Source organism: Manacus vitellinus, unplaced genomic scaffold, assembly GCF_001715985.3.
Source record: "Manacus vitellinus isolate BGI_N305 unplaced genomic scaffold, ASM171598v3 scaffold_22_pilon, whole genome shotgun sequence".
NCBI classification, from domain to species: Eukaryota; Metazoa; Chordata; class Aves; order Passeriformes; family Pipridae; genus Manacus; species Manacus vitellinus.
In genome coordinates this window covers 7591731-7610519 of record NW_021939632.1, presented here as the reverse complement: position 1 = coordinate 7610519, position 18789 = coordinate 7591731, and the positions used below count along the sequence as shown (strand labels likewise).

Genomic DNA, 18789 nt, shown 5'->3' with positions numbered 1-18789 from the left:
TCTGGGCACAAGCCTGTGTTTCATCAGTCTGTGCAGGCCAGCCCAGACTCTCTTCTGGCACTCGTGCTCTTTTCTCATTCTTTTTCTTTCTTTTGTTTTTGTATTTTGCAGTTGAACCAAAATCTTCATGATGTCCTGCTGGGTCTAGACAAGCAGTACTCAGGCAATGCCTTCCCTGTTAAAGCACAGCCCAGGTCAGTAACTGTGGGTAGTGTGTTTCCCTCAGCAGGGGAGGAGGGACAGGGATGTCTCTGCCTAGTGATGTCTAAACCTCCATGTTTTCGGTTGGAAGTGATTTGATTACCTGACAGTGCCCTCCTGAGACTTCCTAGAACATGTCCAAGATTGCACTTGGCGCTGGCTGACACAATACAATACCTCTTACCTTTCTAGGTTAGCATCTGGAGGCCTAAACTTTCACTAGGTGCTGATATGTAGGCAACTGATTCTCAGCTCTGCTTTTTTAAAGTCTAATTCCATGCACTGACATGTGCTACTGAGCTGTTCTTCCTTCTGGGTCCAGTTGCCCAGCACCTGTCCTGTTCTTTCTCTCAAAAGCTTCCACTGTGTACCTACAGCTTGAGCACCAAGAGCCTATTTAGTTCCCCAGCCTCCTCTTTGGCCCTCCAAACTTGGAATCACCATTTTGCCAAAGCCTTTATGCCCGTCCTATATACCCAGATGAAGTGGATTTCCTTTTCTGTGTGTTGAGGAAGGAGTTGCAGCGTCACTAATATGAGGCCTCCTGACCTCAGAGAACTTTCAATCTGCGTGTATGCAAGGAGTGAGTGTCCTTTGGGCCTTTAGTTTTGTTTCCTCAGCTGGGTCCTATCCTGTATGGTTAAGTGCAAGTCTGCACATTCTCTAGCACTGAGAAGGGAGGGAGAGGTTGGGCTCTGGATTAGGCTGACTGGCTCTCATCCAAGTGTGTGAGTGATGAAATAGTGTTAGGCTCTGGCTTCCAGCTGCTGCTAATCCCACGTGCTGGGCAATCAGGAGCACAGCCCAAGTCCTCAATTGGTGTATTGATGGAGGGAGGAGGTGAAGTCAGCATGAAGTAAGGGCAAGCTGTGGTCTGAGCGCATTGATTCAGAAGGGGTAGAACAGCTGTTGAGACCTCTGTGCTCCCTTGTCGCTCCTCCCAGTTTAACCTTCTGTTGCAGTCATGCAGAGATGACTTGTGTGCCTTCTTCCTCCAGTGTGTGTGGTGTTTGCCAGTTCTAAAGAACAAGGAAGTTTGAATTGAATTTGGCCCCTGAATTTTGGATTGCTGACACCAGATTTCAGAGATGCTAGTAGAAGTGCTGCTTGTGAAAATGATGTCTTCTTCCCAAGTTAGCGTGTTGATCACCCCAACTCAACCAGACTGTAACCTTGTGTGGAGGCTGTGGTGCCCATCCTCTTGCTGCTGTGGGCTGCGTTGTCTCTGTTAGTAACATCCTCCAGGGTCCTTGGAGGAGGATGAGGTAGCAGGACAGATAAAGGCTATAGCCAATGCTTTGTCTAGGTCCTTCCTCCTCCTTTCTTTCTTCCTTGAAAAACTAATTGCAGGCTGCAATGACAATCTGGCCCAGAGATGTTCATTGCTGTTGTGCATGAAGTTTCTGGCCTGAAAGAGCTTTCAATGAACAAATTACCTGTTCTCACAATTCCTGCCCCCACAGACTGCTGCCTTCATCTGGGACTGTAATGGGTATCTCAGCTGCAGTTCTGTGCTCTTTGTCTGGCTATGAGACCACACGGCCCTAAAAGCCAAAACTGAGAGCACGTGCAGAGGTCCCTGTTTGGGGAGCAATCTGAGTGCTGCAGCTTCATCTTGCTGCATCTTGGCTGAGATGCCAGACCTGGCCCAGAGCAACTCTCTTCCTCCTGAATACAGTGGGGCAGGGTGTTGTAGGAGGGTGTAGCAAAGGTTTGCCAATGTAGTAAATATGTTTTGCAGTGACCAGGAAATGCTGTGAGGCACTTCTGTCTCTGCTGCACATCTGGCCTCTCATTGTGGCACAAGGCTGGAGTGAAAGTGTGTGGGAGGAAATAGCTTATTGTGGTCTGCAGTAGGAGCAGATGCTTCCCTAGCCCTTTTCTACTGGGAAAAGGATTGGAGATTGATACAATAGCAGGAAATGAATGAGGAGGTGTGAGAAGAGAGGCAGTTATCTGTACATATCATTATGACATTTGTGTGAGGCCTTACAGAAATACTACTGTGGTTGATGAATCTGATGCTGGCAGTGTAGCACAGTAGCACAGAGCAGCTGGTGTATTTCTGGGAACCTCAGGCACGGGTTTGGGATTTGCTTCTGAAAGAGTTTGAACATTCAGGGCTCAGATGCCTAGAAGAGCTAGGAGATCAGTAGCGTTATCCTAGTATGATTGGACAAACTGGAAAAAGACATGGTAGGAAAGCTGATGATTAAGTTCCATGTACAAGACTGTGCAGATCACATAAGTAAAGGAGAATGGGGAACTTGTTTCTTTTGCAGCAATATTCACAGTGGAAAGTGAGCAGCTGTGAAAAAAAGGACTTTTACAGGACTCTGGTGGTCTATACAATTTCCTTTTTCTTCTCCATGTGCACCATGGCCCCATGTTCCAAAGTGCAGGAAAAATTCTAGTTTGCTTACATGTATATAGATCTTTCACAGGTATAAAAACCCTTCTCCCACTTTCTCCAAACCAGGCCATAGCTTTCTAGGAATGAAGTGTGTGTTTGTGTGTGTGTGAGAGAGAAAGGAGATCCTGTTATCTTAATTACAATGAGTTTTCTGGCACCACATAAATGGGTGCATGGAAGCTTCCTGGTTTAACTGTGCCATCCTGTAACTGAAGTGATTTGCGTGCCATCCTCAACAGAAAGAAAACTAAACTGTTCGCCAGGCTGAGGAAAAAGATGAGCAGGTACCGGTATGGAGAGCAGCATTTCGATACGTGTTTGATTTAGTTCCTAAAACTGGAGAGGCTGTTGCTGGACTCTAACAGCCTGGCACGTGTTAACCCTGTGGTGGGAGAGGGATTCTTTGCATGATGTGATGTGTTCATGGCCTGCTGGGTCCTGCTGAGATCTCTGTGTCTGGATAATCCCATTAACTGCTTGTGTGCCTGATTTGAATCCTTGCTTCTTTTCCTATCTAAGAAGGCAGTGTGAAAACTCAGGCATTGTCTGTCCAGTTGGTTTTATGTGATGGAAAATGCAGTGCTGTGTTTTCCATGGGATATATGATCAATTTTAGGTTTTTAACACTTCTAGCTTTAACTATTGGGTTTGCCCATTTGAACAAGTCTGAAATGCTGTATTCTCATTTCCTTCCTGGCCAGGGAGGACCAATAAACAGGTCTTTCACACTCAGAAGTCCTGTTCTATCTACCTGTTGCATTTGGAAGGATGATGAGGTGGGAGAAGGACACTTGTAGCTTTGCTCCTTACTTGCTCTGTTCTTGAGGATCCTCACTGTCTTGCTCTATCCATTTAAAATTTTGTGCAGAGCTGAAGGAAAAGGAAGTCTGTTGTCTTGTATAAAGACTAATGCCTGCATCTTGCCTTTCAAGACAGTGATGGCATTGATTAACTGGATTGCTACAGTGCCTAGAGTTACCATAAGTTGAGGACTGACAAAAACATGCTCTGGAGCAAAGTGGGAATTGCTACATAATTCCTCTAATTTTCATTTATTTTTATTCATTGTGTTGGTACTCCCTCCATGGGGCTCCTATAGGAAGAACAAAAATAGAATTATTAAGATGGTATCCTGCAAGCAATAAAAGCAAGTGCTGGTGGATTGGTATCCTTGCTTTTCTGATTCTGGCTTCCTGCTACCTAGGGCAAGTCATGCCCTTCTCTTTGTCTCTGCCATGCATCCTTTCTGAAGTGGGAGGTTGGAGAGTGGAGAATGGTAATTGAACAGGGAAGCTGATTCTTGGTACTTACGTCTCAAACAGAAAGTAGTGAAGCAATGTCTTGTGTTGTTACTATTCTGAGGTTTTCTACTATAGGAAAAGGAGGATGAGGATTCACTGGAGTACTTTTCTGGATGTCTGTCTCTGTCCTTTGTTGGACTGGTGTTGTACCTGTACCAGGCAGGAAGTCTAATATTTCCAGTCACTGGGAACGGATGGTTGCTACAGCAGAAGGAGAGCTAATAAATCTCACCTCGATGAGCTCTAGCCACAATGTCCTCCTGCTCTGCCTTGATAAAATCCAACTGGCCCAGCAGTTAAGGTGCCTGACCTGGGCTGTGCTGGGGATTTCTGCTTTTAGAGCAGCAGCTGGAGTCACAGAGAAATGTGCAGTCCCTTGTGCAGGGAAGAAGGGCCTGGGGCTTGGTCAGTCTTTTACCTGCAGAAAGAATGTACATTTGTGTCATCACAGGTTTGGGTATGTAGGTGCTCTATTTTTTTTTTTTAATAATTCTTCAGTATGCTTTGGTGGTAAAAAATGAATTACTTCTGGCTAGAAGGCCCTGTGTGAGCCTTAGCTGAGATGCCAGCCTTTTTTTCTTTCTAATTTGAGAACTTGGCAGGAGGTAACTGGTCTGTTTTTGCCATATTGGAAAGTAGATTTCATCCTCTAATGTATGCTTGTTGCAAGTGCACGGGAATCCCATCTGTAGATGTTACCCTGCTCTTCCAGAACAAATGAAGCAGCCCCGTGAAGGGTCTGAGAGCTAAGCAGCACTAAAACAGGCTGGGGGATTTTTACTTTCCTTTCAGCTGGAGTAACTGCATTGACCCTGTTCCTAGCTCTCTATTTGCAGAAGAAAGTTGACACCCCCTTGCCTTCCTCGCCTGATATTCCTGGATTTGGCATCATTTTCCAGTTGCTCATGGGAAGGAAAAAGACAGAGCAATGACCTTGTCATTTTGGCTTGCTTTTACTGTGTTACTCGTGTTTGGTCAATGGGTACAGTCCCCACACTCTAGCTTTTTCCTGTGTTTCCTGGAGCAAGCAGTTAGTTGGAGACAAGACTTTGCTCTGTATGGGCTGTGTGTGCTCCCTGAGGACATGTGAAGGACAGGATCCTGGTGACTGTCTGTCTTGATGCTGGTTGCACTGGCTAAATTCATGCAACAAGTGTAGGAATGAAGGTGCCACTCGAGGGGCTGAAAAAGGCTCAGCCAAAATTAGCACTGGCATTTTCCTAGGGGCATTGGCCAGCACATCAAACAAGCTGTAAATAGTAGTGACTTAATGAAGTCTTTAGTGTGAGGCCCTCACAGCCCAGTTTCTTCCCCTCATCCTACAAGGGCTGACTCACATGGGAGCCTTTTACCAATATATCTCCAAATTAAGTAATTACCAGGCACCAGAAATAAGACACTACAAAGCTGTTTCATGGCCTTTAGAAAATAAGCCTAAACTTCTTTTTCATTGGGAGAAATGGTCTTTTTAAATCCCTAGAAGGAAAAGCTTACCCTTGTCTTGGTAGGCCAGCTGACAGCCAGTAGTCCCAGTATTCCCAGTGTAGTCTGGGCATTTGAGAAGTCTTGTCAGTCTAGGTGTAGATCGCTCTGTCCCCCATCTTATCCAAAGTGCTTTCAGCTCTGGGGAAGGCCCCCGAGCCCCCCCGAGCCCCCCCCCCCGTCCCAGCATCAGAGGACGTTTTCTGTCATTTCCTGCTGTTTCCTGGTTGCTCCCATTTAGATCAGGACTTCCTTACCTTCACCCTCCAACCAGTACTATTTTGAATCTCTAGCACAACCTTGTAAATTTTGCAGAATCTGTCACACAACCCACTGTATTGAAATGATTTCTGGGAACCTTCGAGGAAGGACACTGTAGGCATTTCCAGTCAGACTGAAGAGCTGCGAGGGTTGGCGTACATGTTCTTTAGTCTCCCGTCTTCTCTTTTTCCTTTTCATTTCCCTCTTTTTCCCTTGGTGTGTGTGCCCCTGGTTGAGAGCTGCTGGCAGAGAACGTCATTTGGTTTGTTGCATCATGTCGGTGTGCTGCTGGCATCAGTGTCATCCGAAGTGTCCGACCTGCATGTGGACCTGAGAACAAGTGCTTTGTGGGGAAATGTGCGTGTGGGATGTGGATATGGGGAGAAAGTGGGGGGAATGGGTGAGGGCGAAGTGAATGGGGAGCTTGAAAGCTGGAATGCTGACCAGGGTGAGATGCTTGCTTGGAAGGGGAGGTTTGTTGAAATGCCTTGCTATCCCTTCTTCCTTTTGCTATCCCCCACTTGTAAACAAATGTTTAGGAATGAGGCCATCATGCATGTTAGCCAATGACCACCATAACTTAGGTGTCCCAAGTGTGAGTGGATGCACATGTCTGAAGCTCTGGGCCCTCTTGGGACAGAGCAAAGAAATAAATGACTTGATGTCCCTTCAGAATCCAGTCTGCATTGCTCTAGTTCTGGCCCTATGCCAGGATTTATTGTATCAAGTTGTAGGAAAGGATCTGTTTTTTTCAGCCTCTCCCAAGGCCTTCAACTTCACTGAAGTATGACTTTATAAGTGGAGGCAAATATATCCTGCAGATGAGGTCGCACACCCTTTTTGCAATACACTGTGATATTCTGTTTTCAGCTGTGTATAGTTTGGCCAAACTGTAACCACTTCTGCTGAAATATCCCACACCAGTGTGTGTACTTCTGTATGACTTGAGATATATTGATTAGTTGATTTTGTGGGAGCTGACTTTCAACCAAGATGATTCAGCTGTTCCTGAGAATTTGATTGTTACCTTCATCCCTGTTGAAATTCTCTGGTAACAATATTTTACCAAATTTTCATAATTCTGTACTTTAAAGCACTGACTTGACACTCAGCCAAGGCACCCCTCTAGGGAAAGGCGTGTGCCTCTTGTCATTCCTTTGAAAAATCTGCCCAAATCTGTCCAAGCTATGAACCAACAAATGCCATTGGTGTAGCTTCTTGCAACTTAATTCCCTGAAGAATCCCTCTGTGTGTCAGAAGCAGTCTTGGAATAAAGACCAACTGGTGAGACTTTTCATAATAGTGAAATATCTATTACCAGCTGGAACCTCACTGTTTCTTTGCTGTCTAGAATGATCTGTGAAACCTCTGTCTAGTTTGCCTCTCTTCTGGCTTAGCCAGTTTGTACCGCATAGAAGTAAATGTTACTATGGTTACAGCCTTATTCAGGTATTACGTATCTATTAGTCATAACCCATGCAAGTGTCAGTAGACCACCACACAGAAAAATTCTAATCTGTAGAACTTAAATGAAAAGCAAAGAACTCCTTTCCCCATCTGCTTCCCCAGTGTTAAAGACTGTGACTTAATATCAGGCACGTAGGTTAGAATCTAGCAAAATCAGTATGCCTGGTTGTTTTGTTTTTAGTTTTCTTGTGTGTGAGGCAAGTGTATCTATTCTATAGGAATTTAGTGAGTAGCTAAAGTGAGTGCTGCAAAGTAATGTTGCTGCAGTGTGTTGGAGTGCAAGTGACTCAGCAAAGATGCTTCTCAGAAGCTTGTTGAGGCTTCAGATATCTTCATCATGTATCTGGACAGTGAAGCAAAGAGATAATGGAGGCCACTGGTCTGGTCTGGTTAGCAAAACTCCTCCTAGGCCTGGTTCAGACTTCTCTCTCTTTCTCTCTCCCTATCTCTCCCTTTCTCTCTCCACTTCCTTCAGTGACAGCACCCCAGCGAAAGCAAATAAAAGCCCCTCGCCTCCACCAGATGGATCTCCCATCACCAGCCCTGAGACCAAGACTGTCAACCATGAGCTGGAACCATCCACTTTGGAAGCGCCTGGGGCAAGCATCCCAAAGTCACCATCTCAGGTAGTGTCCCCATGACATTGACCATGTCTCCACAGTATGACCACTGATGGCACAAGCTCTGTGAGTCAAAGACATCCAGCAGTTGCTTTTTTGGACCTCATCCTGCTACTGAGAACACAGAATGTGACATGGTGGTTGTTCTCTTTCACTGGTTCCTGAGAAAGTTCCTGAGAATTCGAGTTGCTTCTGGGTCATCTCTGTATCATATAGGGAAGAACTGAGTATCTCTGAATGGCTTTACAGGGTGAAGGCCAGTAATATGTTTTGCTGTCTGATATGATGGCCAAGAAGATCCAGGGAGGATGGAGTTGTAGCTAGGCGAGGAAGTTTGTTCTTTACATTTGAATTAACCTGTGGAATTCAATGGTCCAATTTCTTCTCAAGAACTTCTGTAGATGAAGAAGGTTAAAATAAAAAAAATTATTATTAATAAGGAGAACATCTGTACTTTGGATGTTTTACTTTACTACCAAGATAACATATTATGCTAAAAATAAAGGGGTTATATTCTTATGCTATGAAGAAATTACATGAGTTCCAGGAAGACTGTCCATTATATGGAGTCTGATGCCTTCTATATGCCCTTTGTTAGGTCTTTCCATACACAGGAGATAGCCAGCAGCATGTTCAAAATAGTAGATGTAGCTACTCAGCATATCATATGATATGTTTGACTTTGGGATTTAAGGAAAATAAAACATTTACTTCCTCTTTCTGTCCCTCTGTTGCTGAGTGGGAGAAAAGCTTAGTAGGGAAAAGTAGTAACTAGAACAAATTTATGTCTGGTCCCAATCTTTGTATCTCAGTAAGTGGGACACTAGGATGTAGTCTTCCAGGAAGAACTAAAGCTGAGAGAGGTTCTGGCCAAACTGGTATGGGAAAACCTATTGCCTCTGAAAGGAGATGGGTGCAACCCATAACTTCTTTGTCGTTGCCATATGTAGCAGCATTATTCCAAATCCAGGCCTGTGGGGTAGGCTGTCTCCTGTTTCTGGAGAGCCTCTCAGAATATTTTTCTCTCTACTGCATTTTTGACTTTTATGATTATGCAGGGACAGGAAGGGGATGTTTTTGCATAGGCAAAAAGTTCCAGTCCTGTGAGATGTGTGGATGACTGGCAGTGTCTTTTCAGGACTTCTCCAGTGTCTCTGCACAGCCTAGAGTGGCTTGACCATGACCAAGGCTAGGACCTTGGAGTAGACTGTGTGTATGGGGGAGAGAAGATAGTATATCCACAATTGCCTTTCTGTTGTGGGTTTGGTTTTGATTTTTTTTCCCCAGAGATTTACAGAACTTGGCTAAAATTTTAAACAAGAAATTGTACAGATTTATTAAGCTGTTCACAGCAGACTTCACTCACCCTGTCTGTGGACTTGTCTTAATGAATTTGGCTTCTTCCCTTTCCTTTAAATAGCACAGATAACCTTTGTTTTTGCCAGCCCGCAAGTGCTTTCTTATTCACTTGCTGCCTGCCTGCCTGCCCACAGGAATGGGGCTAGAAGCACCCCTTGCCAAGCAAGCAGAATATTCCAGTGCAGCCCTGCAACCTTGGATGGGCCTCAGGATGAGACTGAAATGGTATTTGCAGCTAATGCTGCCACCACCTGGCAGCTCGTTCCCAGTCTATATTTAATTCATCCCCCCAGGCATCACTACAGTGAAAAGCAAGAGCTCCACTCCATAATCACACTACCTGGTAAGAGATGGAGCTGGCTCCAGAGGGAGGGAAGACAAGGGCAGGAGTTTCATACTCAGAGCCAAGCCTAGTGTCTGTATGGATAAAGTCTAGAAAGTGCGTGTCAGCTTGCCAGCCAGCTGGGAAACACAAGCGTCTGCTCAACTTTAATACTGACGTCTTCACAGGTCTTATTACTTTTGACCTCTGGGTAAGTGCTTTGTTCAACAGTCCTCCAAGGGAGGCTGGAGGGCCTCACCCTCTGTGGGAGGATGGACCAAAACGCAAAAAGCAAGAACAGTTCTCTGGCCTCTTCATGTCTGAAATACTAAAGCAAACCATAAGCAAAGGCTGTGGAAAGAAAGACGACAAAACAGGAGGGACCAAATAAATGCTATCTAAATTTTGAACTGTTCCCTATACCAGAAAAAAACACCAAACCTCTTTTACTGTCCTTTAATTCTTGAGAACAGTTTATTTCTGTCTTTTGGAAGAAATGAATGCTGTCAGCTCTCTGTGTAGTGATTTGATGATGACACAGGACTTCAGGGAGCCCGTGAAACTTCAAAGGTCAGACTTCTGCTCTCAGTTACACCACTGAAATGCTGTAATGAGACTTTTGAAATCAGTGCAACTATGTTGAATTTCAACATAGGGGGATCCAAATCAGCAGAAAAAATTTAGAGGATTTGCTTTATTCTAGACAACAAAGTTTTTAGTGAGTGAATTATTTGTAGGTATAACCCAACATCAGTCATCTTGTCTTTGAAATGTGATTTTAGACTGCTGTTGGAGGTAATGCTGGACAGTGTGGAAGTGGTCATCTCCAAAACACTAATGCATCGGAAGGAAGGAGACTAACTGTATTAGAGAAATAAATAGCAGAAAAGTTTTGATATTTTTTACTTTAGAGTTAGTAATTGGAGCCTTTCATTTCTGCAGAGGGTGTCTAGGTTCTGAGAATAGCTTTTCTCTGAAATTTCTGATCTCATCTTGCAAGCAGGGGATTTTCAGGAAGGGATTGTTCTCAGGGAGTATGGACACACCACCTTCTGCAAACAGTGAAAAGTTGAAAGAACACATTATTTTCATTATTTCCCCTAGTTAGCTATACAGGGGAAAATTGTGTGTTTTCATACACACTCACTCTCAATTAAGTAGGTTAACCCTGTAGAAGACCAGGCACATCTTTAGGAATCTAAATAAATCCTTGTAGAGCTCAGTTATAAGTTGGAAGAATGTGAACACAGGACTAGGAACCAAGGATTTCTGTGTTTCAGATCTGGGCTTGACACTGATAGACTGGGTACACATTGTCAGGTCTCTCAGTCTTGCTGCCTTGGGATCCTAGGTATGATGAGAAGATCAAGTAGCTGTAAAACTGTATTGTAAATGGAAAGCATTGTCAGTGCTAAGCATTGCTTTGGTGCTGGGAACTTGTATGGCTGCTTTATTTCAACACAGTAGAAGCTCCTCAAAGTCTGATTTGACCTGGAAATGATCATTAAGCTTTGAGCACAGGAGAAGGTGAAAAGGATGTGGATGGGTTGATCTAGGGAGGGTCTACCACAACTTCCACAGGGTTGTGAATGCAGTGTCAGGCTGAGTCTTTAGCATGATGGTGGCTATTGGGTATTAGAGTTACCGGGTCAGATGGTTTTATGCATTCCCTGGGATCTCCATTTGGAAAACATGACTTCATTAGTGTCAGTGCTCACTGGTGAAACTGAGAGCAGAGTTGGGTTCACAGCAGTTGTGGCTTCATGAAAGTTTGAGTTGTTCTTGTCTAAAGCTAAGATACCATCAAGAGCTCCTTCAGACCTTTCTTACAGCACACTGATAACCAGTGCACCAGAGAGCCAGTACTGGGCAGATCAGTCTGTCCTCATGGTCACCTGTCCATAGTAGGGCAAATTGAGCCTGTTCTCTCATTCCCTTAGGTATGGTAAGTACAGAAAAGGGAGGCAGCGCTGGTCTGTTCTGTTGGATCATGTTCTCAGTAATTGATCTGTTCCCTTCCCAGTGGTTCTTTTGAAGGTTGCACATGCTTTAATTATGTATGCATGTCCTGTCAATGCATATTAATTGTGTTACGCTTCTCCTCTGCAGAGGGAAACTTGCCCACGGCTGAAGTGTAACTAATGATGCCAAACCTTCTCTGGAGGCGTGTGGTTGTTTATTTTGTTTTGTTTCAATACAGCCCTTCACCCCCTACTCCCTCCCTCTTCAGATGGAGTTGACTGGACCCTGCTCTAAGCCAGTGATTGTGGTTTCCCCTCACCTTCAGTTTTTGTGACTAACCTGGTTCCTGTCTTTGGTTTTTTTGGGTGTCGCCGTCTGTGCTGTGGCCGTGTGCTCACTTGCATGCAGTTGAGGAAAGGGCCTCCGGTACCTCCGCCTCCAAAAGTCACCCCCTCCAAGGAGATCAAGCAGGAGAACATCATCAGTCTGTTTGATGACAATTTTGTCCCTGAGATAAGTGTGACAACCCCTTCGCAGGTTAGCTGCTATGCCCTGCCTAATTTTTGTCTGCCTCTGAACTTTTCCTTTCAACCTTTCTTCTCTTTGGAGGTGTTAAGTCATGAAACCTGGTCAGGTAAAGGAGGAAAGGAAGCTCAGCTTTGGACCTTGGAAGGCAGTAGGTTAGATAGGAGGCTACCTTAAAGGGGAGGGTGGCTAGAAGGAAGCCTTGAGTAACACACTGTCCTTTGAGAGCTTTCATTCATAGAAGAAATAGGAGAAATGCAGCTGGTCAAGATGCCAGAAAGTAATCACTGCATTTGTTCAGCAGCAATGCACATGGATTACAGCTGTCTTCATATCCAATGATATGCTCTCTCCAGACTCACTGATCCTGAGTATGGATGAAGCATGTTTTTTCTGCTCATGTATGGCCCTAACTGGTGACCCAGGTATCTCTACCAGTTTTGGGAGAAGGCAGTTTTGTGTTGTCTATGCCTTTACACATGGGTTTTGTGGCTTAAAGCCCACTCCTGCCTAGGAAAGACCAACAGGAATTGCATGAAGTTCCCTTTGCAAAGAATGGAGGCCTGCAATTAGATGGGCCTGCTGTTAAGTTAGGACTGCTTACACAGTCTGTCAGTATTTCTTGTCAGGTGGCACCTGAAAAGAAGCCCTGAAAAAGGAAAAACATTTTCAAATTATATATTTTCCTCTTCATTTTCACTTTTATTTACATCACTGCCAGAGAGGATGCCCAGGTAGGGAGTTCTGTGTTGGATCTAGGTGAATGGCAGTCCTTATGTATATAAGAGCCTGACCAGATTTCTGGCTGTATCATGAAATACCTGCATATACTTTATATATTTATATATATGTATACATGTGTATATATTTTTCTCCCTAAATACTTGTTAAAGCACAAATAATGTCTCTATTAGTGCTCATCTGTGACTCAGCCCTTAACTTCTCTTTACATCATGCTGCTCCATTGCCTCTGGTTTGCCACCTTCCACCCATCTGCTGAGGAGCAGAGATGAAGTGGGGAGGGAATGAAGTCCATGTCAGATTTTGCATTGCAGAGCAGAGAGATGATTTGACATCAGTGTTGGAAGGCGGGGACCACAGGCAGCTGAGCAACACTCTATCATTTTCTGTGCTTCCTTCTCCTGTATTGTAGTGGACAGCTCTGTCTGCTCCATGGTTTGTATCATGTATTTCCACGTGAATGCCAGCCCCTTAGTCAGACTGGCTCTTCTGCACCTGATCAGTGCTCTGACCCAGGGTGGCATTTGCTGTGACTTTCAATTAGATGGTAGTTCCAAGGGAGGACTCTGATTGCCAAAACAATCTTCACTGAAGTACCCAACAGCTCCTACCACTCAGTGTGTTGCCCAGGGCTGTTCCTGTCAGATGTCTTAGTTCCAATGAGAGATGTCTTAGTTTCAATGAGCTGTCTTGTGGAAGATCTGGATAAAGGCAAAGGGTGCTAGCCCTTGCATTTAAATCTTGAATGGCAGGTAAGGCTATTCCATGACTGCAGCCTTTGATGTATCACTACCAAATGAAACTCAAGATTGGGTTTGGAACTGCTCTGATGGGTAGCTTGGATGTGCTGGAAGAGCATAGTAGATTGCCAGTTGGTTTTTGCATACTGGTCAGGGTTTATTATTGGGAGATGAGAGAGCTTGATTCCTTGTCCTCATCCTTGTGGATGCCAAAAAGACACATTCATAAGGGAGAGAAACATCTCCAAGAGAATTGGAGTAAGAGAAACTAGAGGACGTGAAAATTATGGTGGTGTTGGTAGTATTCAGGGAACTTCTCTTAAATAGTGTGTCTTGCTACTTTCCAGAAGTTTTTCTGTTGTGGGGCTATGATATAACTGTGGAGACCAACCTGCCACATTTGTTGAAAAGGTCACTGAAACAGTAAGGCCAGTCTCCTGGGAGATCAGAGGAAACAGGGGCAAATCTTCCTGACTTCCTGGAGAGAGCAGCTTCCTCTGAAGCAGAGTAGAAAGGAGTGTCTTGTAGTGGTTAGATTAAATCTAAAACACAAAAGTGATAGTCAGGTTTTGAATACTAATGACTCGTGTCCTCTGTAGTGACTGTTTTATTAATGGCAATGAGCAAATGTGCCATCGCTGTCCTTAGGTAGAGCATTAATCACTCAAAGGGAGTTATGCTGCTGAAATTGTAGAGAGTAGCAAAGCTTCTCAAATTTATGGTTTTTCAGAAGACTTGTGTGTGTATATTTCTGGGTTGCCCAGAAATGGAAACCATTGAAAATGGCATTTTTGAACTTGGAAGGGATTCAAATTTCTTACTAGAGTGAGCTGCCGTATTTTGTGTTTCTGTCTCAGAAGGCAGGAGGAAATTAGGAGCTTTGGTAGTTAGCTCTGAGTTTTCCCAGACTTGCCTTCCAGCAGTCTGAGTGGTTTTGTCCCTGGATTTTTGTTCCTGAGATAGATTGTATAGATGGCAGCTCTTTTGTATGTGTTTGAGGGAGTCAGTCTTGGTCTGTCAGTACAAAGGCAGTTGGATGAGCTGTGAGGAATAGATATAAATAGAAGAACAGCCTTTCTGATTTGGCAGTGGCAGTGATCCTTTTGACTACAGCAGGTTAGGTGCTTACACCACGTCAGTTCATTTGGCCAGGTGAGATGATGAATGAGTCCTGTGGAAAAGGCTCAGATTTGGTTTACAGTGGCACCCTGTGCTACCTGCTTGTGTTTGCAGGATGCAGACAGTCAGGAGTCACATCAGGTGTTTGCACTGCCACCATGTCTTCTGCGCTTGCAGCTTTAGCTCTGGGATATCACATGCCCTCCCTGTACTGTGCACGCGCGTGTGTGTCTAATGCTCGTACTGCTTTTCTTCCTCACTGCTGCCAAGTTTGATGCCCCTGGGCCCTTCCAGGAGGGAGCCAGCCTGTTGGATCTGGATTTTGATCCCATTAAACCAGATGCCACTGTGGGGAAGACCCCCACACCCGCCTCCCAGGTTGGTTCATATCACCGTTCCTTCTCCCTTTGTAACTGACTTGTTGCCATGTGTGTTGTGACTTGCAGTCACCTGAATGATAATGTGGACCCGAGCTGTGGGTGGCTGGGCATTACGTGTGGGAGCCCAGGCCTGGGCACTAGAGGTGGGCACCTTGGTCTTCTCTGCTGGATGTGCAAGTCCAGTGAGAATCAGATGGCTACTAGCCTGGCCACAGTCTGGCACTAGGTGTTTGTGGGATGCTTGTGATTTGCTCTTATGATCTACTTATTGGCACCTCATTCAACTTAATGTATGTCCCTCCTTAGTTTAGCATCCTCTGTCTGCTATATGGATTTAAACTGTAACTCCATGGGTAAGAATTCAGCCTGAGTTCTGTGTTCCTGTTATAAATTGCTCTCTAAGGGATTTTTAATAGACACTTTGATAATCTGCAGTGACTTAAGGTGAATAAAGCTGTAGATGGGATATTCAAGTGATGTGAAACCCTTCTTTTTCTGTGTGTAACATAGCCTGTGTTCTTAGTTAAGAAGTAGCTTCCTCCTTGGCCACAGGGCTGCACACAGCGTGGTATCAAAAAGCCCTAATTCTGGTCTGATCTGTAACTGGTCCTGTTCACCATCCTGTCCACCACCACTGCACTTCATTTTATGTCTAAATGGCTGGAGGCTTTGAAATGCATCCTGAATTTGGTTGTTGTCCTCACTGAGACTTTACATTTAATATGTATGGACTGCTTATTTTTTGTGGATGCCATTAAAATTTGTAATAAACATAATTGGAATGTTTACCGTATTTCTCATGTCAAGTAGGTCTGTATGGCACAGACTTTTGTAGGAATAAGACCTCTCTTATTAAAGAGATCAAACATTAGGCATTTGATTCTCCTGAATTAAAATACTGTATCTGCAAGGTAGCAGTTATCATCATAACTTGATATACGCCAATATGGCAAGCTACCCCTTTTTGGAACTTTAAGTGGGCAGATAGGCATTTTGTGTCTACTTGCCTTACAGAACTTGCTTTACAGAACAAGCTGCAAGATAAATTACCAGGATAAGCTTTTTTTTAGATTTATTTACTAGAATTTTTTTTCTGAATCACCAGTTATAGCTTAGATAATTGGTTATACTGACATAGGATATGAGTATAAATTCAACTTAAAATGGAATTATTTGTTACCCTTTCAGCAAGCAACAAATATTACACTAAATTGGTTTTCCAAAACTGCTCAGCAATGGAATATTTGGTGTTCTAATGTAGTTATTATTAGCTTCAGAAGTCAGTAAAAGAAAGAGTCTGAAATTGATAATTTCTAATGGTAACCAAAGTATAAAACCGAGTGAAAACCACCTAGTTATCAAAGCAGTCAGATTTATTTCCCATAGGGTGAGCAGTATGTCAAAGAGGTTAAGATATTTCACTACTGATCCAAAGACACCATAGAATGTTAAGGGATTGGAAGGGACCTTAAAGGTCATCTAGTGCCAATGTCATGTGCCATGGGCAGAGACACTTTGCACCTGACACTGACACTTTACACCTGCTCAAGGCCTTATCCAGCCTGGCCTTGAAAGCTGCCAGGGTCGGGGCACCAGTTGATGTCTTGTTCTGAAATCATGCTAACTCTGTTGGGCGTAGATATATGGGGAAACATTTAACCCTAATGGACCACAAACTCATGAGTTTGGTTTGGTTTTCTTTGTTTATTTGGTTGGTTTTTTTTTCTGACTATGTGGTCTGCCACTGATAACTGAATGTGGCTTGACTGTCTCCCTTCATACCAGAGGTAGAAAAAACCCTTACTCAAGTGCCTTGGTGCTTAGATTTGAATATGCAGTGGGGAGGGGTGTATAAATTCAAGTAGTAACAAATATTTCAAAAAATTGCAGAGATAAGTGCTGTTGAATGTGTATGTCTGCTTCAGTCTGATCAGCGTCTGTAATGTTTGTACTCACTGAAATAATCACGTATAAACATGTTTTATTTTTGTTGCTCTTTGACATGCTTAGTCTTTACCTTGGGATTTATGGGAGGTAAGAAATTCATATGGCTTTCATCTCTCATCATGTACTGTTCACATGCCAATGCCATCTCTGCATACCTGTCTCCTTTCCCTCACCACTCTTCCTTTCTGCACACCCCGAATCAAAGTTGCTATATGTACTGCTGAATGCACTTATGCACCATCTGTGAAGCCCCAGGGGCAACCATGGGACATGTTTGAAAGTCAAGTCTGGCACTCTAAAACTTATGACTCTACCCGTGCACAAACCCATCCTTTTTCTTGCTAACTCACTCATCTTTCTCTTGGCATAATGCTGTGACTTTCACCTCATACTTAACACCACTGCAGCATCATGCTCACTCTCTACAACGCAGTATTTCCTAAATTCTGTACATCCTGTTGGTCTTGTGTGCAATGCATAAATATCTCAGCTGCCCTTCATCATTACTGCCTGTACCACTGGGTATGTACACATCTGGAATTATCTGTGGTGTTTCCTGTTCATCGACCGTCATTGTCAGAAAGGCTGATGTGAATTAGCTCCCCCTGTGTCTACACCGAAAGTTAGGTGCAGGCCCAAGACTCACCTGGCATCTGCCTCAACCTCAATTTGAAGCTTACTGACAAGGGAGACCCTATACATGCTCCGCATCTGAACCAAAACCAGACCGTCATTTATGCCCTCTATATCCATCTGGCCTGGGAAGGTCTCAGGTTGCTGCACATTAGCTCTTTGTGAGATATTTCAAGCATAACTACTTTTTAGTCTCTCTGGACCAACAGCCAGCAGTGGGGACAGAAAACACTCGATCTGGGCGCTCAAGCCTGCTGCTTGAGCTGGCTGTATCCAGTGTGTGAGCTCACAGCCTTGGCTTATGCTGGGGAATTGAGTCCTACCAACCTTTCCATTCCCCAGGGCCAGATCACTACCTAGAGTGAGTACTTGGGAGGACATGACTTAGCCGTGGCTGAGAACCTGGCCTAAGGACTCCCTGTAGCTGGTACTCTCCTTCCCATGAGCTTGGGTGATGTTGAAGAAGAGGTTTCCCTTGTGTGTTTTATCAGCCATCAGTGTTTAACACCTGTCATTCTCCTGTATGTGCATTGTCAGTCTGTCTTTGTAAGAGAGGAAAGGCTGGTTTAGCAAGGAAAAATCTTATTCCTTTGAAGTGGATGGGCAGGGGTGAGGTATGACTGTTTCTGATTGAGCTGTACATACAGTCTTGGGTGTAAAAAGTGTTTTGGGCCATTACTCCCTTCCTGGAAACTGATTTCACCCAAAGGACAGTTTACTCAACCAGGGAATGCTACTAGTCAAGATGTTCTCACCATACCAGTTCTCACCTTGGCATACCATACATGGTCAAAAAAGAGCTCCTATAGCTGGGGAATCCTCCTCTTCAAGCTTTCTGAAGTGTTTTTGCTGTTGATGAATCGTAGAATCATAGAATGAGCTCAGTTGGAAGGGACCTCTGAGATCATCCAACCCTTGATCCACTACCACCGTGGTTACTAGACCATGGCACTAAGTGCCACATCCAGTCTCATCTTAAAAACCTTCAGGGATGAAGAATTCACCACTTCCCTGGGCAGCCCATTCCAATGCCTGATTACCCTCTCTATAAAGAATTTCTTTCTAATATCCAACCTAAACCTCCCCTGGCAGAGCTTAAGACCATACCCTTCTGTCTTACTGATAGTTGCCTGGGAGAAGAGACCAACCCCCACCTGGCTACAACCTCCTTTCAGGGAGTTGTAGAGAGTGATGAGGTCTTTCCTGAGCCTCCTCTTCTCCAGGCTGAACAATCCCAGCTCCCTCAGCCTCTCCTCATAGGACTTGTACTCCAGTCCCTTCACCAGCCTAGTTGCCCTCCTCTGGACCTGCTCCAG

The 18789-nt window shown here is 44.3% G+C and overlaps 1 protein-coding gene across 10 annotated transcripts in view; it reads left to right on the top strand.

The window, feature by feature from the left end:
- The window catches only part of BIN1 (bridging integrator 1), a 91759-nt gene that overhangs the window by 59336 nt on the left and 13634 nt on the right, over positions 1 to 18789 (top strand). For 2 of the 10 annotated variants that reach the window (XM_018072556.2, XM_018072559.2), the window contains 6 exons: positions 112 to 194; positions 2854 to 2904; positions 7601 to 7751; positions 11797 to 11925; positions 14784 to 14891; positions 16904 to 16927. In XM_018072556.2, coding sequence (XP_017928045.1) covers positions 112 to 194; positions 2854 to 2904; positions 7601 to 7751; positions 11797 to 11925; positions 14784 to 14891; positions 16904 to 16927 — 546 coding nt within the window. The remainder of the gene's footprint in view (positions 1 to 111; positions 195 to 2853; positions 2905 to 7600; positions 7752 to 11796; positions 11926 to 14783; positions 14892 to 16903; positions 16928 to 18789) is intronic. The other 8 variants (XM_029959860.1, XM_018072558.2, XM_008922912.4 and 5 more) reach the window with 5 other exon arrangements.